The 15926-nt window shown below is 41.3% G+C and overlaps 1 protein-coding gene across 4 annotated transcripts in view; it reads right to left on the reverse strand.

The window, feature by feature from the left end:
• PCLO (piccolo presynaptic cytomatrix protein) overlaps positions 1-15653 on the reverse strand; it is a 132467-nt gene extending 116814 nt beyond the window's left edge. For all 4 annotated transcript variants that reach the window (XR_009156077.1, XM_058190792.1, XM_058190791.1 and 1 more), the window contains exons 1-2: positions 15240-15653; positions 5480-6674 (exon numbers count right to left, since the gene is read on the reverse strand). Coding sequence is in view for 3 of the 4 variants with exons in the window: in XM_058190792.1 (XP_058046775.1) it covers positions 5480-6674; positions 15240-15445 (1401 nt within the window). In the remaining variant the exon portion in view is untranslated. The remainder of the gene's footprint in view (positions 1-5479; positions 6675-15239) is intronic.
• Positions 15654-15926: the final 273 nt, after the last annotated feature.

Here is a 15926-nt window from a genome sequence, read left to right on the forward strand (position 1 = left end):
AGGTCAGCAGCAGCAATGTGAACCTTCTAATGTTTGCTTAGGCAGTGAGATTTTCAGCACTCTGAAGAATCAGTCTGCAATTGGAGACTCCCTAAGTTTTTGGTTCATTATGCAGAGCTTTGTTGTTACAGCATAGCAAGAAAACCCCAGTGGAAGAAATTAGGTTGTGATACCACAGTCAGTTACAGCCATTCTGCCTAGCCAAGGAGACCTGTCTTATACTATTTAAAACGTTATCCTTTTGTAACATTACTTAATTTATATATTTCATGTGGCAGCATGCTCTACTGGTTAAGGGAGCAGAAATGTACACATCAAGTAGCTTTTCCATATTACAATCAGGAACTCATTGAAATTTAAGCTACATGCATACTTTATTTTTTGAAGGCTTGCAGCATCTGTTTCTGATTTTTAAATGAAAAATCTCACTTGTAAGTAAGTGAGTAGTTTAATATACATGAGAAACTTGTAAGTAAAGCAATATTGATTCAAGGTTTGGGCCATCAGACTCATAAAAAAATCCCAGTAAACTCTTCACTTTTGGCATATAATTTCTTTCAAATACTTTTGTGGAAGAACTGAGGAGTTCAAATTTTAAAGATTATTGAAGCAAAATGCATTATCTTAACATTGCTTATACGCATAAAGAAGCCCCGTGTACACCCTGTATACATATCAGGCATCAGCTGAGGTATTTTATGTATGCATGTGAGTGTACACATATACACTGAACTCCCATTAGGCTAGCTACCACAACAAGTAAGTGATTGTACAAGTTCTAACAGAAAGAGCATCACATCGCCTCCTCTTGTCACCCACTCTTACACATGGAAAATTAGAAAAAAAAATCTAATCAGAGTATATACCAAATATACTGCCGAAGGACACTTATCTTCTGTTGTGTCAGATAAAGTATAATATTATGGCCTTCTGAGAGAGGATTAGCCTGTCTGACCTAAAATGGAATCAGCCACACTTCCTGCCGGTGTATTCCCTAGAAAACATCTCAAATCATGTGACTCTGTTACACCAGCAACTCATGGTTGCCAGGCAACATTAATACTGGTGCTGATGAAGATCTGAATTTGCTATCTTTGGGGATGCAGATTTGACGTGCAATTTGCTTGGGTGAAGAAAAATGATGTGAATTTTGATAGCGATGATACAATTACATAGAGATGCCTTAAGAGATTTGTTTGAAATAATGAACTGATAAAACAGAAATAAAAATGGTTTGAGGACTCTTTAATAATGGGACCCGTTTCTGAGATGAGAGACTCTTGGCAAGAACTTGGCTGCCTCTAACTAAATCTGGGAAATATGTCTTTGTAAGGGGCTGATTTTAAGAGCTTTAATTTGGAGGCTGCGCAAGAAGGGGAAGGAAGCCCAAGAAATGGTGAACCACCAAGGAATCTGAGAATGGGACTCGGAGGCACATTCAGGATGAGAAGGAATCCCACAATGATCAAGTAAGTGCAGGAAAGAACAGGCCACATGAGACGGCCACGGGTTCAGCTGCCTCTATAGAACCGCTCAGCATAGCCAGAACTAACTGGAGCTAGGAGACTTAGTAATGGAAGATAGATATGATTTAGTAGGCATTACCAAAACCTGGTCAGATGAAACTCATGGATAGAATGCAAGGATTCAAGGATACCCTTTATGCAGCAGCTGCCAAAAAAGTCAACACAGTTCTGGGCTGCATAAACAGAGGGATAGAGTCAAGATCACGTGAAGTGTTAGTGCCACTTTATAATGCCTTGGTAAGGCCACACTTGGAATACTGCATTCAATTTTGGTCGCCGCAATGTAAAAAAGATGCTGAGACTCTAGAAAGAGTGCAGAGAAGAGCAACAAAGATGATTAGGGGACTGGAGGCTAAAACATATGAAGAACGGTTGCAGGAACTTGGTATGTCTAGTTTAATAAAAAGGACTAGGGGAGACATGATAGCAGTGTTCCAATATCTCAGGGGTTGCCACAAAGAAGAGGGAGTTGGGATGTTCTCCAAAGCTGAGGGTAGAACAAGAAGCAATGGGTGGAAACTGATCAAGGAAAGAAGCAACTTAGAACTAAGGAGAAATTTCCTGACAGTTAGAACAATTAATAAGTGGAACAACTTGCCTGCAGAAGTTGTGAATGCTCCAACACTGGAAATTTTTAAGAAAATGTTGGATAACCATCTGTCTGAGATGGTGTAGTTTCCTGCCTGGGCAGGGGGTTGGACTAGAAGGCCTCCAAGGTCCCTTCCAACTCTGTTGTTATATTATATATATTATTCAAAAGGAACAGGCCAGTCAAAATGGGGTTGATAAGAATGTATCTTAGCCACAGTTGAGTTCTCATTTTACAAATCAGTGGGGTGCAGGAGCCTTATTACACGGCAGACAACAAAAATTAGCAAGAGGATAACTGCTGTGATGAAGAGCTAAATGCTGACAAGGGTTTAGTAATGTTTTGTTGGATCTGTGTATTTTTGGTGTTACAATTACCAGTAAATGTTACATTCAGATAGAGAGATATTACTGACAAGTAGATTTTCTTTTAAATTCTCTTCAGTTTTAAATGCATGACACATTAAAGTACTTTTTGCTAACACATTAGTTGTAATTTTACTTATATGCAGGTAGATGAACACATAAATTTTATTTTACAAAGATAATTGTCCTGCAGGGCTCTACAGACTTATTACATGCAAACGCCTAATATGAACCTTGGAAGAAAGATGTATAAACAACCCAAAGAACTTGGGCATGGATATACAAAGGTAGTACTTGTACCGTATAAAATTAAGAGTGGGAAGAAAGTCGAGCCAGATGACAGGACCTTATCCAACTTCACAGAAAAATGCACAGTATATCCAAAAGGAATTTGGAGCAGATCCGCAAACAATAGAGCTAGAAAGTATTGAATTTAAGATTACTTCCACCCTAGAAAAAAAGCCAGATTATTTATTCCCTCCTATTACAGTATAATACCTGAAATGGACAGTTTTTTTAAAAAATTTCCTTAATTATTTAACAAGATTTCATTTCTGGAAACCACTGTGATGACCTTGTGCAATCCGCATTGATGACGGCATCAATGACAGGCCGTCATGATTTTTAAGCAAACGTAATGGTACCTCAAAGTCCTACTAAAATTAAAATTTAAAGCTGGTATGGGCACAGAAAAATAGGGACCATTATAAGAATCTATTTAAACTTTGTAAGTACCTATACGTGTATGAAATATGTATTTGCTTCCAGGTGCAATTCAAGGTGCTGGTTGTCACCTTTAAAGCCCTTCATGGCTTGGGACCAGGCTGTCTCTCTTGCGGGTCACATCTACCCAACCCACTAAAGCACGGAGGCAAGGAATGCTGTGGGTGCTTCACCGTGAATTGAAAATGACTTGTTTATCCAAGCGGGACTGGCTTAATTTTCAAACTTTTTGAATTTTAATAATTTTAATTGGGGTATTTTTATGAATTTTATGGGTCAAATTTGACGGTTTTAAATTTTCGGCCATTTATAGAATATGTTATTTTAACTTTTGTCTTAATTTGTATATTGTACTGTTTTTATTCTGGCTGTACACCGCCCTGAGTCCTTCGGGAGAAGGGCGGTATAAAAATCTAAATAATAAATAAATAATAAATAAATAAATAAAATGGGTCACAACCCCGAGGGAGATACTTGTGGTGGGACCCGCCTGGAGATTAGAATGGCCCCCACTCTGACACTCTTTTGGAAGGCCCTGAAGACCTTGTTCTGCCAGTGGGCCTGGGCAACCCAGAGCGGGATGGAGCCCATTAATTGGCTAGTGTGAATGAGTGTTATTGCTGGGCTGGGTGGGTGGGCTTATTATTTTATTATTTTTCTTTTTATTCTTTTTGTTTCTTTTATGTGGGATTTTATATCCTTGTAAGCCGCCTTGAGTCACCATGTGTGAGTAGGCACCAATATAAATTTTCTAAATAAATATATACATGTGACATTAAATTCAAAATATCCCCTGCATATACATGACATCAAGTGTCTTGCGCCAGCGGTGAAGCCCCTGCCCCGCCTTAGAGGCCAGCATTCAGTGGGCACAGACAGACTTGAAAAGAGAATCCATGGAGAGCAGCTAAGATGAATGAAAAAATAGATGTTCTGTGATTTAACTGAAAAAGAAATAAAAATCCCATTCAGATTACAGAGTTATACATGCTTCCATGGCTGCCAGTCTCATCAAACTCACTTCAGAGTGTGCCTCCTCAGTCCAGCGCTTAGGGAGAACAGCTAACGCAATCCCTTGGATTTAGCGACTCTATGCCTTTGCTTTGGCTCATTTAAAGATGTCCCACATATTGTCGTTTTGGGTTTTCTACAAGGGCCCCCCAGCATTTGCTGGTTAATATAGACGGACCTGGACAGTAGGGAATCCTAGGGCTGACTCCTTCTGCTGACTCTTGCCCAGGGCAGGTATCCCCAGGCCATTCTGGATAAAGGGTGGTCCAGTCTGGAAAGCCTCCAGCGATGGAGCATCCACAGCCTTACGACTCTTCCATTGCTCAGCGGCTCCCAGCCTTCTGAGCTTGGATCACTCCCTCTGAAATTTCCACCCACATATTTTATGTCAACTTCCTTTTATCAGATCTAACCCTAGATACTTTGAGGCAGCAGAAACAAGTTAAGGTAGTCTGCAGATTGGGCCCATCCTGGACTATTCAATTATGTCATATATTTCAAACTGGTCAGCTTTCAGCTTGGGTGACTTATCATCAGCTGCTGCTTGTATTACATTTTTAATTGTTGTTTTTAATCCTTGTTTTTCTTTTGTATTCTAAACTATGGTACAAGGAATCTAAGGTGGGTAATGTAAACATAAAAGTTAATATGCCGTCTTGCTGAATGAATGTGCTTTGATAGAGATACTTATACCTGCATACGTCATCTGTCCTTGTGTTCCCTTTGGGGTAGGCAATGCCAGACAACCCAAAGAAGGAATTCTCATCAAATCCAGCTTAGGCTAAGGCTGCTTATTACACCTCATGTCTTTCTATCCTTCTGGTAAGTAAAATTAAACTCAAATATGTCATTTTAATCATTATTGGGAAAACTGGGAATATTTAGAATCTATAACTTGTATGAATAAAGAAATCACTTGCCAAAATAAAAATGCAACAGCTACAGCAGCTTCCAAGTCAGACGGGACACCAAGGCCAGCATGTCCAGTCAACCCATCCCAAGCAGCCAGAGAGGGTGACCAGCTTTCTCTTTGAACGATCAGACAAGGACAGCAATTTTAGGCAGCTTGCCATGATCAGTCTTGTTATGGAGAAACCCTGAAGAAGCTTCCATGATATTCCAGAAACCTGCTGATCATGGGGAGCAGACCGACAGCTGACAAATACTAATTGTATGCTGATAAATTCTCAACTTGTCTGACAACTTCAATAATGTGGTTTTTTTAATGGGACCATACATTTATATCTTAAATGTACCGTACTTACCTCTGTTATATGAGGATTAGGATCAAAGCCGCATAAACTGCAGACTACAGTTTGACACTGGGTGCAGGTGTTATAATTGGCCTTCTCGGGAACATGCAGGAGGAGTTCAGTGTTTGTGCAAAGCGGGCAAAACGTTTTCTTTGTGGCTTGTAATCCGGGTTGTGAGGGAATTCCATGTTGCTGCTGGGAAGCCCCAGACAGTGGATGGTCAGGTTTTGTCGGCCCTGCTTGTCGCTGGGATTGAACCGTAGGCTCACCCTGTTGGGCGGGAGGCTTTGCGGGGAGCCCAGGCTGCTGAGAGGGTTGCTTCCCAGGTCCTCCAGGCTGGGGAAGGGCTGCTTTTGCAGGACCAGCCGAACGTTGCAATGGTTGCTTACTGGAGGTTGCTGTTTCGGCCTTTGCAGGGCCTTCCGGCTGCTGAGCTTTCTGCTTAGAAGGAGGCGCTCCCTGCTGGGGTGTTGGTTTTTTGAGAACAGGGGACTGGGAGGCTGTTTTAGCAAGGCCCACACTAGGCGGCTTTTCAGCTCCCAACTGTTGTGGGTAAGATTTTGCAGGTTTCGTAGATTCTTGTTTTAGGAACAGAGAGGTGGGTGGTCCTGGACCCTGTTTTGTTTCTTCTGTTGTTTGGCCAGAGCCTGGTTTCTGGCTTTGCTTAGGCATTCCTGCTTGTAGTTGCTGCTGTGGTGCCTGCTTGGGAGGTCCTGCTTTTTGTGGGGCCGGCTTGATGGGCCCATGTTGTGGACTGCTTGGCTTGGGAGATGAATGCTGCAGAGGTTGCCTGGAGAGCCCCTCTTGTTGCTCAGATCTATCCTGATCCTTTTGGGTAGGCTTCACTTTCTTGGAGCCTTCATTCTGGTTTGTATCCGAGTCAGATATCAAATCGAAAGGATTGAATTTATTTACAACTGATGTGACTGCGCCAAATGGGTTGGTATCTGAGAGAAAGCTGGGCCTCATAGTTGGCTTCTGGTCATCTTTTAAATCAGTCTTTGATTTAGACTCTCTCAAACTCATGGACGATGTGCTTCTTCCAGGGACCTGTTGCTCTGTTTTCAGGGTATCAGCTGTTTTGCTTTTACTTAGTGTAGGGGGCCCAGGATCTGGTGGCTTGCCCTGAGGATCTGGTGGCTTGCCCTGAGGATCTGGTGGCTTGCCCTGCTGCTTTGGGTGATCACTGCCATCGGATGGAGCAGATCTGTAAAGATATCATGATATAAGCAAAGTCAACCTAATGCGATGACATCTGAATATTGGAAACCAAAACAAGAAAATGAATTCAATGTTTTAATTCAAATAAAGATGTCCTTCTCATTTCCCATCCTTCACATGCAGAGGCCATTTTCTAACTTGAGAGTATTGGTGATAGGTGACAGGTAGGTGATGCAAGATTATATATGACATTTCATGCTGGGGCTGATGAATTTTATTAGCAGTGATTGTTATAGTGGCTACATTAGTATTAGTAGGACCAGCAAAAATCCAAAACAGTTGAATATTACCTAACCTGAGAAAATTCTCATCTTCAAAGAATCCTAGATTGGAAGGAATCTTGAAGGTTTTCAAGATCAGGAAAACCTCACACTATCCCAGGCCAACGGCTTTCCAATCTTCATTTCAAAACCCTCGGTGAACAACACCCCCATGACTTCAGCAGGCAGAGAAACTCTTCCACTGTTTCTTGAGGAGATTACATAGTGGAGCAAAAGAATAAACTGAATACCCACTTTGGACAATTTTTGTCCTTTTACCCAGGCATTACACATGGTTAAGATATGAATATATAATTCAAAAGTCAAATGAATCCCATCAACCAAGGACTCCTTCCACTTATGACTGTAACTTTGTGGCTTGTATCCTTACGATTTATACTGATATTGTTTCCTGATTGCTTATTTTAGCGTATAACTATCATTAAGTGTTGTACCATTAAATGTGAAATTTGTACCCTACGACTATCATTAAGTCTTGTACCTTATGATTCTTGATGAATGTATCTTTTCTTTTATGTACACTGAGAGCATATGCACCAAGACAAATTTCTTGTGTGTCCAATCACACTTGGCCAATAAAAAATTCTATTCTATTCTATTCTATTCTATTCTATTCTATTCTATTCTATTCTATTCTATTCTATTCTATTCTATTCTATTCTATTCTATTCTATTCCATTCCATTCCATTCCATTCCATTCCATTCCATTCCATTCTATTCTAAAGTGGCTATCTAGTTTTAGGACCAGGAAGGACAATACATTTTTTCAAGCTACATCTGACTTGATCGATGATCATAATTTGTGCATGTCTGTAATATTTCAGAAACTCAACATTGCACAAGGAACGTATCAAAAATCAAGCTTTTATCCCTGAATATATGTCAGGTAAAATGATAGTAATGTGCATAAAGCAAAAATCAATAAAAGAGTCTTTTAATTCTAATGTGTTGCCACTATTTTGGAAAAATGTCAGAGTGAAATTCCGCTCTCTTCAGCAGAATGTGTTGGCGAATGGCTCTTTCTCTGAAGACTAGTTTGTTCCTTAACTCTTCTACTCTGCTTTGAGTTATGCATTTCAGTTTTCAGCATCAACTATTAAAAGTCCTGATGTCTACAGACATTATTTCCTGCTGCACATTAATTTTAAAATATGTTACTCATGACATTTAACTATTAAAATTTCTCTGCTCTGAGAATCATAAAAATAAAGTGACCCTGCAATAATTTTTAATCAAGAGCTTCATCAGAAATGAATTGCTTTTATTGTATAAATATTAGGAACCTACAGTACTATATTGGATTTGTCCAAATACCAAAGTAAATTATTTTAACTGGTTAATATTTTCAGCTGGCAAAATCCTTATGACAATGGATCGCTACTGAAAAGCTTCCAAATAGTTTAGTTTGTTCCTAATTTCTACTAAAGCATGTTCTCCACACATAACTGCTGCCAGTCATAGCCAGGAAAAATATGAACCGAGTTGTAACTCAGATAGTCTTCCCACATTGGTTACCCTGCAAATGTCTTGATGCTGGAACATCTAGCATTCTTGGCAAAAAATGGCCTTTGTCCTTGATGGCTGAGATTTTGCAGAGCTGCAGTATCAACACACTTGGAGGGTATCAAATTTAGAAAAAATTCCCTTTCTTTCCAAATTAGGAGCCACTATGATCCTTGATCCCTATATCTGGCTCTACTATGAAGTGCAGAATGCAGAGCTGATTGGCTGAATAGGTTAAAGCGAGTACATCCCAGGGATGATATGCAAAGAAGAAACTAGCATGCTAAAGCAACAAGTTGTTAGAATGAGACGGATAATCCACAACTACTATAACTTTGGTTTTAAGACTCGAGATCAGGGCAGAAAAGACATTACATAAGAGGCCAGGCCTTTATTCGTGCCAATCAGGAAGGTAAGTCTTATATGCCCTCCCACCACGATTACATAAAAATATCATGCTTTACAGGGGAAGTATAGCTTTCCTGTACAAGCTTCTTAGGAAATCTATCATGTAAAAATAACCATAAAAAGGTTATGAGCCTACTGCCATTCTCCAAGCTTTCTTTTTAAAATATTAATTTCATTTCTTCAAAACTCATTTCTACAGATATCTACAAAATTAATATATATATATTATTGTAAGATGTACAAAGAGCAGCCTAGTGTTGATTCCCAAGCGGATTGTTTTTGTCTTAACATTTAAATGAACCATGATTTAAACTTTTACATTTTAACTGTTGCTGGAAAGTGTTTTATTTTCTCTTTTTAGAAATAATGTTTAGTGAATCTTTCATATCAAGTTTATAAAGGTAGACATCATAAAATTCCTGTACAGGGTGACCTGGAAGCAAAATTATGGAAATCTATGCTGGTACAGTGACAGTCAGTAATTACTTTAACAGTTACTTCTGATTGTCTCCACTTTACTTGCCGATAAATTGAAATTAAAGCCATCAAGTCATTTTTGTGGGATCCACAGTTTTCTTCCCTGTAAATTAGTTTCCAGCAATATTTTTTTTTGCAGGATTCTCTGTGTAAAACCAATGCAGCTTCTTCTCCTCTCTCCCTTCCTCCCCGCCTACACTTCAAATAAACTATAAATAACAAAATATTTTAATTATTAGCTTAAAAAATCTCCGTCTATGGAGAAAAACACACAATACTAAGTCCTAATTGAAGAGTACGCATATCAATTAAAAACAAGCTACATGTTGTATTTAGTATTTTAGTATTTAGTATTTAGTATTTATTGAATTTTTATACCGCCCTTCTCCCAAAGGACTCAGGGCGGTTCACAGCCAAGATAAAAACAATAATAATAGATAAACCAAACCAGATTTTTAAAAACAAACAAACAGCAGCGCAGGAACAATGACCAAACAAGACCATCACATTCACCCCAGTAAACCTTTGGATCAGCCATTAATATCCTATAAAGGTGTATTATAACTATTTCAAAATCATCACTTACAACAATATACCTTAAAAATAAACCTCCTAGAAAATAATATGACAAAAAACCTAGAAAAGAATATGGGTTAAATAACTGCTATCATTTTAAATTATTAATTTTTAGATGCTATTGTCTTCATTGTTTTTTGGAGAGAGAGGGAGAAAGGGAGAGAGGGAAAAAGATGTAACAGTAGTTCTATTGAAATATTTTACTGTATGTGGCCTTATGGCTGTAATAAACAGATTTAATTGAATTGAATTAATAGATGCAACTGCATCTCTCACAAAGGGATGTGTTAATAGCAGGAAAGTTTTGATCCCTCACAACATATCTTGTTCACGCAAGCCCTCACTTGCTAAAAATATATCTGAAGATTACCAAAGGTTACTCTGCAGAAAAGCACATAGAAGTGCCTACTTAGATAAAATAAAATTTATATCAGCTGACTGGTGATAAGTCTGATGGGAATAGATATTAAAGCTGGAGAAAAGAACAGGGGGCCTCTAAAAACAAGCCACCCCATTTCCCTACCTAAAAGTCACCCCAAAGCCTGAAGAATGGACCTCATGAAAATTGCTATTATGCCAAACCTCGAAATGCAGAGTTGGGGTTATTCCCCCATATGTAAATTACACTTAATTTTCATAGCATGCATGGAGCCAATGAGCTTTATACACTAACATTAGAAATGGTTAAGGGTGGAAGACTGACATATCTTTATGTATATATACACGTAGATATTTATGTACACATCTACTTATGTACATGCATATACTAAACCTGCTTACATGAAAACAAGTGCCAGTAAACTCACCCTGCTTTTGTTTTTCTCCCAAGAAAGACCAGCATTTCTTAACATTTCATCAACTGACTTGTGTGTATTTTAATCTATGTAACAGTGTTGTTGAATTGTAATTTAAAAGCTTTCTGAATTCTGAAAAATAACCCCAAATGGTTTAGGCCTGAGGGGACACAGAGTGCATCTATACAGGGCATTTGCTGCCTAGCAATAGTTTTTCATGTTTAATACTTCTGCATATCAAAAGGTTGGCATTTTAAAGAAAGTAGCCAACATTCTCTTCTGACTAAAAGGTCCTGTCATTTAACTGTCCCAAATTTCTGAGAGAGAGAAAAAAGCATTCAAGTTCAGCTAAGGGCATTCAGTCTCATCCCTCATCACTCTAAATCAAAACCCCTCAGTATTTTAGCACAAACATTCCTCCCTAAGGAACCAAATGCATCAGTTATATTCCATCCAGCTCATCATCTGCCCCGTGTTAAGCCATGGTAGGGGAGGGGCTTTAGCTAAGGCCACAACTGGAGACCCCAGGGAAGATCTGGTAAATCCTCAGCCACTGAAGTCTGGCCTGCCTCGCAGATTTGCTGCGATGGAGATTAAAAGAAAGGAGAAAAGGCAGCAGCCACAGGAGGATGCGGACGGGGATCGGCCCATTCAATTTTGTAAAACATGGCTTAGGACTTGTGGGGACTCAGCTAATTGTGGCTTAATTATGGTAAGCCATAATTAAGTAAGTCTTGGCCTAGCATGCTCTGTGAATTGGATCCTAAAGAGACGAGTTTACCTTTCTATGTGGAATCTTAGATTGGAAGGGATTATTAGGGCTATCAAGACCAACCACTTGCATCCCTAGCAGACTTCAAAAAAGGGACAGACTAAAAAAGTACATTAAAACAACATGGTCATATACATATTTACTGAGGATACAAAATTATAAACAATTTAGCAGAGGTTCTGACGTCTAATGCTAGTAATAATATTTGTAAGGTCCTTGATCTATTTTGTCATGGTTCTGGTTTTATTTTATATTTTTATTTCTCTTTGCCACCCAAGTTCCTCTAAGAGCATTTCTCTCCTTCTTTCCTTTTCCTTGCAGCAGGGAGAAACTCAAGGTATGTTTTTCAGAGCTGTTGTGTCATTCAAACTAGGCAGATCAACTAAGTTCATGGAAATAGGTATCCTTCAGATCTAGCTTTATTTACAAAGCTGGCTTGTTTCAACTAACCACAGTTAAGACTGTGGAGTTGGGCCTAATGCAAAATGCTAATTAATCTGAAATAGAAGAAAGGAAGCCTGAGATTTGCTGTGCTATTACAACATTAAACAATGTTTTAACCTTTACAGAGGTAAACAATTTTCATATGGTTCCTAGCTATCTATGTTCATGCCAGTGAAGTTACCAGGAACTGAATCTGACTTGGGGGAAATTTCTCACACTTATTGCAAATCTGTTGCATCTGTTAGGCCTACCTTTATTTTGTCCCATATAATTCCAGTTCAATTTCAGAATTTTGATTAAACTAACACATAAAATGAACAATTACATAAATGAATCAAAACCACTCTGGGATCATACTATGCAGGCTGATTCAGAACAAGCAAAGCAAAGCAAAATATTTCCTCATATAGTGCACAGTGAAATACAGAAGTTACTTCCATATGATGTGATGGTGGCTATCAAATCTTTAAATGTTAGACAAACTTATGGCCAACTAGTACAAGAGCTGCATACTGCCTACAGAATCAGTCTTTTTGTGAGCTTCCTTTAAGCATCTGGTTAGCCATTTGTGTGGGAAACTATGTTTAACTATGAACAAAAAAAGCAGCAACAATAGACACGCATGGGAGTACAGGTGGGTTGAGTATGTTGGTACATCCTGCCTTCTTTACTATAAACATTTAGATTTGCTCAAGGTCCTGTGAATTAACAGATAAAGTTGAAATGTATCAATAATAATAATAATAATAATAATAATAATAATAATAATAATAATAACAACAACAACAACAACAACAACAACAACAACAACAGAGTTGGAAGGGACCTTGGAGGCCTTCTAGTCCAATCCCCTGCCCAGGCAGGAAACCCTACACCATCTCAGACAGATGGTTATCCAACATCTTCTTAAAAATTTCCAGTGTTGGGGCATTTACAACTTCTGCAGACAAGACTCTTAGAGAACATATAAAGCATTAAGTACATCAAGTAAATTAATTGTTCTAATCTCATCATAATTAATTCATTGGATGAATTTCCCCAAATGAGGCACCTTTTTGAAAGTGTATAAATGTCGGGTGGGCAGAAAGATTTTGCTTTTCAATCACTTCGCAACTGAAGATAATTGGCAATGTTTCTAGATACAAATTAATATTGTAAGTAATGTCACCATATTTTAATTAACATACACCTCTTAGTGAAGAAAAACAGGCCAACCTGCCAACAGGTATTTAGGCACAGATATAAGTTATTGCAAAAGATAGGCCAAGGTATTCATTAACCTCAATAAAAATAGGTACAAGAATGAAAAATGGTTTAGAAATTAGTTTATACTATTGGTAGCAGTAAGTAAGACAAAGTAGTAAATAGGGTGAAACCGGAGATGGAGCAAAAATGGTAAAGTCTCCAGTCAACTAAGTCAAGATAAAGAGAACACAAAACATATAAGGCATGTGGCAGTAAGTACATAGAACAAATTGAATACCAAGCTTTAATTTAACAGGATGAAGAATATCTGTTGGTTTAGGTAGCCACCTCATTCAGCCTAAATTGTAGGCCATAGACGTACTATGCATATAGTTGCAACGACGTTAGAGAACATATATAGCATTAAGTACATCAAGTAAAACATTAACCAAGCTGTATTTATGTGGGATATCTTTCTACTGTTTGCAATCCATAAAACTTGTTACTTTAGACCAGAGTTTCTCAATTGTGACAACTTGAAGAGGTGTGGACTTCAACTCCCAGAGTTCCCCAGCCAGCTGTGCTGGCTGGGGAATTCTGGGAATTGAAGTCCATACCTCTTCAAGTTGTCACAATTGAGAAACACTGCTTTAGACTGAGTTAATTCCATTAAGATTGAAATATAAAAAATAGGGAGAAATTGTCACTGAACAAGTAGGGCAAATAATTAGTGCTAAGTATATATATATATTTCCTTTAAAGAGCTATACATGTTTGCAGAGAACACGTTCATATGCAGGAAAATCTTAAAATTATTCTGTGCAGTGTCAGTAGGAAAAAAACACTAATTTAGATCCAAACTCTGTTATGGCCAATCAATTGAAAAGATAACATTTTTCAATCACTGCATCATTTTCTTGTATAAATCATGTTACTTATATAGATTTAGACTATTTACATAGTCTAAGTGCTAAATCTAAGTCTAAGTGCTATTACATACACACAGGCTCATACAATATGTGTCTGTACCGTAAGTAATGCTGAAGCGGGTCTTGCACAAACCTGATGCAACAGATCTTTTTTCACAGCCGTCATTTGGGCATGACATAGCAAGACCCACAAAGGTGTCAGCAATGACAGCACTTAGGGTTCCCTTCCATTCAGGCTGAGGGGAGCCAGGGGTCAGCTGTTGCTCAGGTGTAAGGGGAAGTTACACCAAACATTGGCCACTTTAGCCTACGTTTTTTCTGCTTTTTCCTGTTTTTGAATACTGCGTACAAATCTCCTGTGTTTTCTGGTTGTATTCTAATAAGGAAATTTTGAGACACAATTATACCAATTGCTACAACAGCAACAACGAATCTAATGGTGGCTTCAGACTTTCATTGTCAGGCTCCCAGAATGTGAGTTTGGGAAAAACGTTTTACACTCTACACACACATAGACCACACACACCCGTACCACACAGCATATTGCACCACGGCTGCCTGCCTGCCTGCCTGCCTGCCTACGGCTGCTAAGTCGTCTCCCCAGGCAGTGGCGGGAGAGGCGGCCGGAGGAAGCGGCCCTTTCAGCACCCTGGACAGCTGCTCGGGCCGTGTCGGCCGAGAGAGCCGCCACCGCCGCCGCGCCCGGAGATGCCCGCGGCCTCTGGGCGAAGGGCGGGGGAGCCATGGACAGATCGATTCCGGTGGCCCCGCTAACCTTCCTTCATCCTCCTCACTGGCCTCAATAAATAGCCGAGGGCGGCTGCTGCAATCCAGCGCCCAAGGAAGGGGAGGTTGATGTTAAGAGACGACTTCCAAACTGGGAGGGGGGGGGCTGCAGAGCTTGGGCCGAGAATCAACCCCCCCGCACACGCACACGCACACACCCGGTGGAGCAGAAGCTGCTCCCGTTTTAGCTCGAGTAAACACCGCGGGGAGGGAGGGGAACGAAGACCGACGCTCAGCCCATCCACGCAGGGAGCAGGAGGGCGGACGGCGGGGACGGACCCCCACCCCTCCCCAAGGAAAGGCGGCCCTTGCGGCAGGCCCATCCCGGGGCGACCCTCTGCTCCATAGCCCCCGCCTCCCCCTCCCGCTCCCGCTTCCCCCCCCCCCGGGCGTGCCTTGTCAAGGGAGGCGCCTCCGGGCCGGCGGTCTTTCCCGCGGGCAGCGCCTGCTGCGCCCTTGCCATGACGGCGGCAATCTGCCTGCGCTCTTCCGGGCTCAAGCGGCTCAGGTCCCCCGCCAGGTCTCCCGCCGCGGCCCCGGCCACACCTTCGGGCAGCCCGGCCGGGCTTTCGCCGCCCTCCAGGCTGGCTTCGTTGCCCATGGTCGGCGGGCGCGGCAGCGGGCCAGCAGGGGTGGAAGCGGCCGGCGGGTGAAGGGGCAGGTGGAGGCGCCCCCGGGGCCCTTCCCGCCCGGGCGCTCAGGCCTCCGCGAGGGGGGTCTCCATGGCCGGCCGGCTAGCCGGGCGCCTTCCGTGGCTGCGGCTGCGGCGTTGGCGGAGAAAGAGGCAGCCGAGGGAAAACATCCCAGAGTTCCCCCGCTCCGGTCTCACAGCGCATGCGCCCGGACCCGGCGTGAGGGAGGGAGGGAGAAAGGTGGGGGGGAAGCGGGGGGGGGGTGTTCCCACTGGCCGCCTTTTCTCTTGGCAAGCGCGGAGACTTCCGCGACCGACGGGGAGGAGGCAGCCACGCGCCCCGCTTTCCGGCGCGGAGGCCTCGGGCGCTTTGAGGGACGGGTGAGCGGCCGGCCGGCCGGCCATGGGCGTCTCCGGGGAGGCGAACCGCTTCGCTGGCGTGTGCTGGTTT

This window comes from Ahaetulla prasina, chromosome 7 (genome assembly GCF_028640845.1).
Source record: "Ahaetulla prasina isolate Xishuangbanna chromosome 7, ASM2864084v1, whole genome shotgun sequence".
In the NCBI taxonomy this organism is placed as follows: domain Eukaryota; kingdom Metazoa; phylum Chordata; class Lepidosauria; order Squamata; family Colubridae; genus Ahaetulla; species Ahaetulla prasina.